The 12,132-nt window shown below is 37.4% G+C and overlaps 1 protein-coding gene across 2 annotated transcripts in view; it reads right to left on the bottom strand.

The window, feature by feature from the left end:
* Positions 1 to 12,132, bottom strand: part of LOC149145070 (ENHANCED DISEASE RESISTANCE protein (DUF1336)) — a 483,701-nt gene that overhangs the window by 363,620 nt on the left and 107,949 nt on the right. For both annotated transcript variants that reach the window (XM_089453046.1, XM_089453045.1), the window contains exon 8: positions 6,321 to 6,355. In XM_089453046.1, coding sequence (XP_089309172.1) covers positions 6,321 to 6,355 — 35 coding nt within the window. The remainder of the gene's footprint in view (positions 1 to 6,320; positions 6,356 to 12,132) is intronic.

The following is a 12,132-nucleotide window of genomic DNA, read 5'->3' on the forward strand; positions in this document are numbered from 1 at the left end:
GAGAAATGGCACTTTGTTTCTTGCAAGCCCATGTAATAGGTCCTGAACCAAGAGTGAACACATAACCTACAGTAGACTTCCAATCATCAGGGTCACCAACCCAATCAAAATCAGTGAAACCAACCAATTGAGGAGATGCTTCTGCACTGTAATGAATCCCAAACTAAACTATACCTCAAACATAGCGAAGTATTCTTTTCGCTGCTTTCCAATGACTTTCATGTGGGTTTTGCATAAACCGAGCAATAAGGCCAACATCAAAGGAAAGGTCAGGATGAGTATGGGTCATATACAGAAGTTTTCCTACAAGTTGACGGTATAAGGTAGCATCAACTTCAAGGGAAGTACAAGTGACTGAAAGTTTGGCTCCAGACTGAAAGGGAAAAAGGGCTGGCTTACAGTCTTCCATGTGAAAATGGCGTAGAAGATCACATGCATACTTGAACTGGGAAAGGGAAATACCTTCCTTGGATTCCAAGACTTGAAGACCAAGAAAATAATGCAAGTGTCCTAAGTCTGTCATTTGAAACTTCTTTTTAAGGCTGGACTTCACATGGTTTATAAGTTTGGGATCACTACCAGTAAGGATAAGATCATCAACATAAAGAACAAGAATGATAAGAGACTTGCTCATTTTCTTGGTGTAGACAGTATGTCAGAATGACACCTAGAAAATCCAGTTTCTAAGGGGCTTGTTTGAGACCATAAAGGGATTTCTTAACCTGACATACAAGGCTGGAGTCTGTTTGTATAAAGCCAATAGGGTGTTCCATATAAGTTTCTTCATGCAAGTCCCCATGCAAGAAGGCAGATTTAACATCCATCTAATGGACTCCCCATTTGAAAGAGGTAGCAAGGGAAAAAACAAGGCGGATAGAGTTCATTTTGGCAACAGGGGAGAAGGTTTCAGTATAGTCAATGCCTTCAACTTGTGAAAAAACCTTAGCAACAAGACGAGGTTTATGTTTATCAACTTTTACATCTAGTCCATACTTGGTTCTGTAATCCCATTTGCATCTAACAAGTTTTCGTCCCTTTGGAAGGGGAACAAGATCCCATGTATCATTTGCCAATAATGAACGATATTCTTCATTCACAGTTGCGTCCCAATCTGGATGGCCTAAAGCTTCTGCAAATGTGGCAGGATCATAATTAGTTGAAGCTTGAGCTAGTAAAGAAGAAGCTCTATCGAACTGAGAACGTGTACGTTGTTGATCTATAGGATCACCAGCAAGAGCATCTGCTACATCCTGAGTAGCACAGACCCATTTTGGAAGCTGAGGAGCTGAAGGAGGATGCTGAGAAGGTGGGGGAGGATTGTCATCCTCGCTATCATCATCTAAAGAAGAAATATTTTCAGAAGTAGAAGTGATAGAGAGAGGTGGCACATCCGCCGAACTAGGCTCGTAGGCCGATATATTTTCAGCAAACTTTACATCTCTTCTAATGATAACATTTTTGGACTTAAGTGGAATAAGTTTATATCCTTTCACATCTTCAAAATATCCAACAAAAATACATTTTTTCACTCTTAGGTTCTAAAGCTTTATGTTTCTCATCTGGAATATGGGCCCATGCTTCACTTCCAAAAACACAAAAGTGACATACATCTGATTTAATTGAGCTCCATGCTTCTTCTGGAGTGATATTCTTTAAAACCTTAGTAGGAGTGCGATTTATTATGTAATTTGCATAGTTAATTGCTTCTGCCCAAAAATTAAGACTAAGTCCTTTAGATTGAAGCATACAATTAGCCATTTCCTTTAAGGTGCGATTCTTCCTTTCAACTACACCATTTTGTTGTGGAGTATATGGAACAATATGTTGCATTTGAATTCCATTCTCAGTGCAAAAGTTGATGAATTTGTTGTTAACATATTCTCCGCCATTATCAGATCTTAGCTTAAGAGTTTGATGTCCAGATTGTTTTTCAACAAAGGCCTTAAAGGCCAAGAACATGTTAAATACTTCAATCTTGAGTTTTAAGAAGTATACCCAAATGCGTTTGGAGAAATCATCAATGAAAGTTAAGAAATACTTGTAGCCAGAGAATGAAACCGCTGGAAGTGGACCACATTAATCATTATGCACAAGTTGTAAAGGGGTTGAGGAGTGCCAAGAGGCACGTTTTTCAAAACTATCCCGATGATGTTTTCCGAGTACACATCCGGAACAAACATTATCTCTGCAAGATACCATTGGAAGACCTGTCACCATGTTTTCTTTACATAGATTCTGAAGAGAGAAATAGTTTAAGTGACCAAATCGCTCATGCCAAAGTTTGCTCACTTCATCATTATGAGCAAGAAATACTGAGGGAAGATTTGATGACCCAAAGTTGTTAAACTTATACAACCTTGTAGAATCATCAGCAATGCCAGTAGCTAAAATCTGTCTAGGATCTCTTAGGTCCTTAATTACAACATCGTGAGGCGAAAATTCAACAATTTTACCTTCACCTGAATGAGTTATTAGATATACAGATAGAAGGTTGCAGGATAAGGTTGGAACACATAATACATCATTGAATTGACCATTGTCTATATGAACAATGCCAATCCCTACAACACTAACAGATCTATCATCACCAACATATATATTTTTGGTGTTAAAATCATTTAAAAAAGAAAACATGGCTTTGTTTTTGGCTATGTGATAAGAAGCTCCAGAATCAATGAGCCACTCATGAGAATGAGAAGAAGAAGATATATTTAGTGCATATCCAGACCGAGATGCTTGACAACCACATGCAGAAAGTGTTATTCCTGAAGATGAAGTTGAAGTTGTTGAGTGCTGCAAATGGATGTTATGCTTCTTCACTGCTGCTTCCAAGGCTTCCATATTCTTAAAGCATTTTGATTCTAAGTGGCCATCTCGATTACAAAAGTGGCAATGTCTATCAGTCTTCTTCCCTTTGTTTTTATTTGCCTTATCATTTTGTTGAAATGATTTTTCATTTTGAGACTAAAATGGCTTAGGGCCCTTGTTTGGTTTAGGACCATTCTTTTTAGGATACGGCTTCTTAGGATTCTTTGAATTTGGTTGTTGCTGGGTGGCTAAGGCTTTCTTAGAAGAGTTTCCAAGATTAAAAAGACCAAGATGTAAGAGTTTTTCTTGTTCTCTTATTAAAGAATCACAAAAGGCACCAAAGGAAGGGGACTTGCAGTCTTGTCCTTGAGAAATGAAGGCTTCTCTTGTAGAATGGAAAGTGAAAACAAACACAGAGTATGTTGGTCCCAACTTAGTAAGAATGGAATAGATAAGGTTACCATCTTCTTTCTTAACCTTAACACCTTCCATGAGAAGTCTAAGTGTCTTGAATTTGGATAAAAAATCTTCAATGGAAGAAAAATTATTGGGGTCCAATGTAAGCAACTCATGTTCGAGTTGATGGGCTCTAAGTTCATTTTTAATTAAAAAAACTTTAGTGATGTGTTTTATTGCTTCATTAGGAGTATCAAGTTCTGTGATATGGAATCTAAGGTCTGGAGAAATAGACATCCCTATCAACCCACGTGCTTGATCTTGCCTATTTTCCCATTTGAATGCCTTATCTTCATCTTTCGATTTGGTTTCTTAGCCTGAGGCATTCAGTAAAGACCTTTACTTTTAAGTAAATCCACAATGTAAGACCACCATTGGAAGTAGTTGGTGCTGTCAAGAATAACTTGGCATGGACTTTCCATTTTAACAGAAATTGAAGTTGTAGATGTTGAAACTAAGTGTTCCAATGGAAAGATCTCGAAAAATTAGGCTAATTCAAAAAAACGACTCTGCAAACGGCTTCTAGATGAAGAAGTTATGGGTTTTGAAGAAAAGTTATTGAAGATGCCGACGAAGGGCAGGAATGTGTGGAAATGAATAATAATATTATATTTAAAAAAATAAAAAAATCTACCCCCTTTCCAAACTTAATCTAATTAGCTCAACAACAAGAAACACTTGAACTCAAGACCTCTATTCTCATAAAGTAGCTTTGGACCAAGTGAGCTAGATTAAAAGGTTAGTAATTTTTGGAAAAGAGAATGGGTTTTTTTTTTTAAGTCACTGAAGCTTTGGGGTGCGTGCTTACTTGAGAAAGCTCATTTTTTGCCTACAAAACACAAAACCCAACACAGACATACCAAAAAACCAAACCTTACGGCCTGAAGTTAGCTTTACCCGGAAACTAAATATTTTCCTCAACGTTTCTGATTTTCCGAGATCACAATAAGGCGCAGCGGAAAAGAGCATACGCATGAGAAAAATGCTTCCTTTCTGTTTCTGATTTGCCTAGATCGCACAGAGTCGTGAGGGAAGAGCATACGCAGAAATGAAAGGTATAGATCCGGTAATTAAAAAAAAAACAAAGAGCTAAATAAACCAAAATAAACAAAGATAAAATAACTAAAAATTGCAAATAAATACAGTATACCTCTAGATCTTAAAAATGACGTAGCTAGGGCTACCGGAAACCTTTTCGCGCCAAACGAAAGGGGTTCCTCACTAGAACAGATGCTCCTAACACAATAGAGGAGTCCTCTCAGCCCGAAAGCAGTCAGTGACAGTAGATCTATGAAACGACAGTCGGATGCAGTGCTACCAGCTTCAGATTTGGATCACCAACAGATGCAGCCCTCAAATAGCTCTGATACCATGTAGGAATTTACAGGGTAAGTTCCTCAGACAGAACACCAAAGGACACCACTCACAAACAAATCACAGATCAATACACCAGTATTGTTGACGTGGTTAAAACCCTCAAAGAGGGAAACAATCCACGGCTTGAGCCAACGTGGCCACTTCAGGCAATTTATTAATAAAAGAATGAAAATTTACATAAGCTTCTCTCATGAACGGTTACCCTACAAATGACCCTCCATGCTCTTTAAATAAAGATCATGGACCAATCAGGTTTTAAGCCACGGATCAAGTGTCCATAATACCGAGGAGAGAATGAACCGTTGGATCACTACATATCGTGACCGTCAGATTGTAAGTTACAAAATTACATAGTAAAGAAACACACTTTACCTAACTCTACACTAGACCAAGTTATAATTAACTATTTCCTATGTGTTGGAATATCCTAACAATGGCTACCCAAGAAGCTCCTCACTCCAACTACAATGTTTGCCCAAGACTCCTCACTGCTGCTCCAAAAACAAACTCAACAACTCCTCACAAACTCTCACTAAAATTCTCACTCAAATGCATGAGATGGCTGTGAAAAAATGAGAGGGCTTGGGTGGGTTAGATAGGGTTTAAGAGAGGGGAATGGACCCCAAAGACAAATTAGAGAAAACACTCTCAGGTTTGGAGTCCCCCCAAAAAAGAAAAAAAAAAATTGTTGTTTGATGGGTTTCTGAGCCGCTATCTCTAACCCGGCCGGGTTAATGCGGGCTCAGCCGAGCCGGCCGGGTTAATACCGAGCCGGCTGAGTTGTTAGACTACTCGGCCAGCTTGGTATTAACCCGGCCAACTGAACGGAATCCAAGGCCGGGTCGTTTTTTTTTGCTTGGCTTAGACCAACTCGGCCGAGTCAATTCCGAGCTGGCTGGTTTTGAAAACAGAGACCCAAACCAGCCAGGACAGACCAAAGGACAGATCTAGGGCTTGATCAGCTAGATCAGATCCAGGTTCATTGTTGCATATGTAATTTCCTCAAAGGCTCATTTTTACAATAAGAGAGCCCGAGTAGGTTCCGAAGTTAATTTTAATGAAGAAATGTTGATTAGGCAGAATATTGGTGTGCTTGTGTGAATGAGATTGGTTATGTTATTTGCTCCCACTGAATATTTATGTTTACTATTGTTAAGATCCTAGTCGTACTTTTATTCAGTAGATGTTAAATAATCTACTAGGAAATAAATTAGCCAGGTTACAGGGTTCAAAACTTAACAAGGCCCAAAATGCTACTAAAAGAAAGAGCTTACAGGTCAGTTCAGATGAAGTAAGAACCTATCTTACCCATTTCAATGAAACCTTCTACATCTGGGCTACGATGACAACCTGCACTTCTGGTATTAACAGTATGTGTGGTGCTGTTCTGGTATGTGTATGTTTGGTCAGATGATATCCCGCAAAGGTTTTCTGGTCGGTAAATCACATCTATCTTAAATAAGAGCAGACCAGCTATATCTGCTCAGGAATTTCACAGTTTGAGGGATTGTTGGGTAACTACAGTGACCCCAAGAATTTTGTATAATATGTAATATAGCCCTTGGTGGCTGAAATTAGTATAAACTTTCTTTATCTCAGAAAAAAAAAGATACAAAATATATTCACTTTTTGGTCTCAAAATCTGTGCTTTTGTAGGCAGTATGAAAAAATCTCTGTACCTTGTGATTAGCGACATCCTCAAGGATTCGTATACCTGCAGTGATTTATCAAGGAACATAAAAAGTAAATATACTTTGAATGCAAGTCAACAAATATACTAAGTACTAGGAACAAGATATTCACAAATTATTCATAATGTCGAGTTAAGCTCTACATATCAATATCTATCCACTGCAAGTTGTTCTTAAGCTATGTAAAATACAATGACTTTCTATTTATAATTCAAGGTATCCAACTAAGTATTACAACATTAGGCTAAATATGTCCAATTAAACACCTAAACCTAGACCACTAAATGGAAATTCTTTCGTCTCCATGAAATTCCTACTAACTGTCACAAGTATAATACAAACAGTTTATTCCAATGTCGTCTTACTCAAACTAGGTGAAATAATGATGTAGCACCCAACAATAATGCCAATTTGATGACCTAGGTAAGTGCAAATTCACTTATGGGTATACATCACAATTAATACAATAAGGTGAAAAGTCTATTTGCTTTTGTAACAACATAAGCACCTAGGCACAGCATAGCTCCACAACTCTCAGCTATAGAACAAGGATCAACAAGACTATAAACATTACAAAAAAGCACAACACAAACACATGTAGATGTATTATCCTAAGAAAGGGACACAAAGAAATGACATCTATTGCTGAACATGGGACCAAACCTCAGAGCTTACATGTCTTAGTACAAAAACTGATCAAAACACATGTCAACATGTTTGATTGGTAGCATACTATGTTGGGGTCGGTTAAGATCAACTTCAGTACTATACATCTAAATCGAAAAATTTATGATCAATTCGCTCAACTAAATACTAGAGAATTGGTTACAACGGTTAAAGGGGTATTTTCATGTCAACCATTGCTTTCAGAAGAGAAGACTTCACTCACTACTTTGAAGTTTGCCCCCAGAGAACTCGATTGATGGGAAACATACATGCAATAGCACTAAGAGGAACCAAACTAATTTTGAAGAATTCCCTTGGGAAAACTTCCACTTTGTCACTTATTAAAAGACCGGTGCATGCAATGTCATCACTTCAATGTTGTGATGACTTGTACATAAAAAGTAAATATACTTTGAATGCAAGTCAAAAAATATACTAAGTACTAGGAACAAGATATTCACAAATTATTCATAATGTCAAGTTAAGTTCTACATATCAATATCTATCCACTGCAAGTTGTTCTTAAGCTATGTAAAATACAATGACTTTCTATTTATAGTTCAAGGTATCCAACTAAGTGTTACAACATTGGGCTAAATATGTCCAATTAAACACCTAAACCTAGACCACTAAATGGAAATTCTTTCATCTCCACGAAATTCTTACTAACTGTCACAAGTATAATACAAACAGTTTATTCCAAATTCCAATGTTGTCTTACTCAAGTAGGTGAAATAATGATGTAGCACCCAACAATAATGCCAATTTGATGACCTAGGTAAGTGCATATTCACTTATGGGTATACATCACAACTAATACGATAAGGTGAAAAGTCTATTTGATTTTGTAACAACATAAGCACCTAGGCACAGTATAGCTCCACAACTCTCAGCTATAGAACAAGGATCAACAAGGCTATAAACATTAAAAAAAAACACAACACAAACACATGTAGATGTATTATCCTAACAAAGGGACACAAAGAAATGACATCTATTGCTAAACATGGGACCAAACTTCAGAGCTTACATGTCTTAGTACAAAAACTGATCAAAACACATGTCAACATGTTTTGATTGGTAGCATAATATGTTAGGGTCGGTTAGGATCAACTTCAGTACTATACATCTAAATCGACAACTGACAAGTCCCCACATTGGAAACTTCATTGATAGGAATACACCATACAACTCCAAATCCCAAACCCTTCTTTTGGACTAATTCTTGTATCTCTTTTAGCTTGGAGATGCCTACTTAATTGACTTACAAATAAGGGCAGAATATTGACTGAACAATCCCCTACTAGAATCTACGACATTACCAGAAGAAGGAAAGCATGATGACAGGGGGAGAAGCATGACAAAACGAAGCATGATAGGGGAGCACCTCTTGGGACGACATTGACAAGAAAAACACCCCACTTGCCATTGATGTCAAACGGGGAGAGAATGCTGAAAGGATGAGAATATTGCCATCAATGACAAAATGGGGAGATTGTTGGTCAATGTTGTCATTGATGTCAATATGGCATTGTTGAAGATGGCTAAAGCCTAATAATGCCCTAACCCTAATTCCTTTGAAGCCCTAATCCTAATACTTTGATACACTAAGCCCTAAAAGGATCATATATCCTAAGTGCACAAATGAAGCCCTTAGTCCTAAATGATCAAGCCCTAAACCCTAGATGCTTATATGATTCCCTAGTTGTGTTGAAGCAAGGCCTAATGTATTAAAGATGCCCTAGCTCTAATCTGCATTGATGGATAAATAAAGAAACCTAGGTCTATGCCATAGCATAATGAAACCCTAAAACATGCCTATATTGACCTAAGTTATGTATACATGAATGAAGCCCTAAATCCTAAGTTACCAAAAAACGGATACGGGAACGGATACGGGTACGGGGTTTGAAACGGATACGGCAAATTTTCAAAAAATCTGGATACGATACGGCAGGAAACGGCACATAATAAATATATATAAATATATATATATATATTAAAAATAAAAAATTGATATTACCATTCATATTGCAGAATCTAAATTATCATCTATGATCTATCATGATTCATGATTCATCATCATCAATTCAAGATTCAACTTTCAAAGTTTCAACATATGCCATATGGCATAAACATTCAACATTGCCATCATCATTAACAATCACTATAACATTCATGATTCAAGTTTCAACTTTCAAGACTTTAGATTTCTCTTGTTTGGCTAGGTCTCAACATAGTGATAGCTTTCCTTGGCCAGTGGGGTAATGAACTCAAAACTTTTCTTAATTCCCTGCCCAATTTCTTGACTGTAATTCTCACTGGGGCTTGCAACAGTCCCCAGAAAATTTGTAATGCAACTATATAGAATGCAATTTATAAACAGAAGTCTGAAATTTATCTGCAGTATCTTCGCAATTCATTCATATACTCTGCAATCACATTTAATTTGTAACAGTGTATACCTTTCTTCATGAGCAATAGTTAAGCTAATTCTCAATAGCATGAACAACATGCTAGGATTCTTTTCTCCATTTAAACCTAACAGATTATATATACGTAAGATATAACTACAGTATTTCACCGCCTCCACAAAAAATTCATTATAAACAGAATCAGTTTTTGACTCAAAACGGCTGAAGGTGGAATTCAGAATCCAGATTGTTCATCGCAAGATTGATGGCAGTTTAGTGAGCAGTCGTGATCAAATTCTCAATTATTTTCTAAAGCAGGACAACTCAGGATCAGAACTGAGTCAAGATAAATTAGGACGATTAGCAAAGAAAGCTGGGTTGCAGCTTCTGTCTGGTGAATTTCCCCTTGACAAAGTTCAAGTGTCCCATATACCAGAAACTATCTCATCCTTGATAGAAAAAGTAAGTGGACAAACAGAAGAATTCGAGGAATCAGTAAGTAAAGAAAGTTTAGAGACAGAGGAACAACATCAGAAATTAGGGGATATAACGGATAATTTTTATACACATTCTCGTACTTCAAAACATATTACTGATAATGGAAATGAGAAACAGGACTCTGGAATTGTTGTAAATGATATGATTCTAGATCCAGAGGGCTATGACGTCAAACATGAGCATTCAACAGTCAACTACACAAGACTTCGTCCTCTTTTAAAGGAATATTGGTACTGATTAGTATTACAACTTACACCGTTACGGTTCCGGGTTAACGTTACATACTAACATAGAATCTAAATGTAAACAATGTAACATACGTATTACATTTCAACGAATCAACAGCAGTAAGACTGTAAGTAATCTGAAGACTGAAATGAAAATCTCACGTGATATGTATTATGAAGTAACAGGCTAGCCGCTACAGCAGTAAGTAATCTCCCGTGCGGCGTGAATAAGGGCTGAAGTCTGAAACTTGAAAGCTGTTACACTGTTACAGTGATCCAACGAACTCAGCGGCGGCAGCAAACTCGGCGGCAACGAACTCAACTCTTGTCGTTTAGGGTTTAGAATGAATCGTTTAAACTTAAAAAATAACTTCAAGTCTTCAAAACGTAAAACGCTAAATCGGGATTCGGAAATCTATAAAATCTGTTCCCGGCAGGCGCCCAAGTTATCAGCGTGAAACGTATTGATTTTTTTTAAAAACGTTTTACAATTTGCTGGAACGTTTTACGATTTGATGAATACGTATCAGAAATGGCTGAACCGTATCGTTTTTCTTGAAACGGGAGGGTTTTCCCATCAAAACGCCTGAAAAACGGCTTTAAAAAAACGCAAACGTATTGGAAGCAGCAAAAACATATTTCAGCCGTTTTTTTGCCGTTTCTGGGCTGAAAACGTATCAGAAACGGAAAACGGCGTTTTGGCCAGTCAAGGAGCCGTTTCCGGTAACTTAGCCTAAATCTAATTCTAATATCCCTATACTTTGGCCCATCCAAATCCTAAAAGACCTATTCCAAGATAACCTTACCATAAATTCCTAAAGGCTGCCACAAATTCTAAAGATCATCCTAAAAAATTAACCTACTTATGGCATTAAAAATAAAAACGAAATTTTGTTATGGCACTTAGACCAGTTGATGAAGGACCTTTAAACCTTTCTAATGAGTACTTACAGTCTCCCAAAATGCTTGTCGTTGAGAAGAATCAATTTTTTTTGAAGGAAAATACATCGAAAAAAGATTTGATGAGGCTCACATAACTCTTCAAAAGACATGTCTGTTTGTATATGGACAAATCACTACATATTGCCAACTAAAGTCATCCATTTAACCACTAAATTCGGTCAAGGAAGAAGAAACAAAATCGGACCTGAGGAGTAGAACTTGTGAAACAAAGAAGGTACGCCTGTAACAGCTCGAATCTAGAATTGAAGGTTGAACCTGTGGATTCTATGGCAAGACTTTTGGACCTATGGTAGAGACCCTTAGCATCTGAAGCTTGGCTCTGTGAAAGACATTATAATACGGCCTATTTCCTCCGCAACTCAGCCTTCGTCAAGACCTGTAACTCGGCCCTGTATCTATCCTTATAGCAGACCTGCAACTCGGTCCTGCAGCTTGTAGAATCCAAACCTGTTCTTAATTTGCACCTGTAGCAGATCTGTCCATTGACCGTTGGTTTGTGGAGTTTTCAAGGCTTACCATAGTGCAAGAATAAGGTCAAAAGGCAGCAAAGAAGAGACAGCAAGGTTGAACAAGTATTTAAAGCATTAGATTAGGATTGTTGGTTGATGCTAAGATCTGAAGGAAAGCACAAGTTTTTGAAAGACATTGCAGACCTATACTATTGTTGTTGTGAGACAGACCTACAGTGACAATTGCAGACCTTGAATGGAAACTGGAAGCAGTCTAGGAGCAGATTAATGGCATCTTTTGGTTTGAAATTGATAAGGTCTTAATTGGAGCAGGCTAAAAGCAGTTTTTGAAGACTTAGTACAAACCCTTGTGCAGACTTGTTCAGTTTAGATTTGTTGACAGAACTTGCTGGAGTTTCCTCTTGTAATCAGTATTGGGCCATTGAGACATTTTCTGAAACTGTTTTGAAGTAATTAAAGACTTGTTTGGAGAGTACACTGAAGACTTGTTTAGCAGCTGTGTTGAGAACTTGTTGGAGAAGAACAACCTTGTTAAAACAGACTTCATTTTGTGATGAACCCT

This window comes from Pinus tabuliformis, chromosome X (genome assembly GCF_031772625.1).
Source record: "Pinus tabuliformis cultivar Carrire ecotype Pingquan chromosome X, CPIR1, whole genome shotgun sequence".
Taxonomy (NCBI): domain Eukaryota; kingdom Viridiplantae; phylum Streptophyta; class Pinopsida; order Pinales; family Pinaceae; genus Pinus; species Pinus tabuliformis.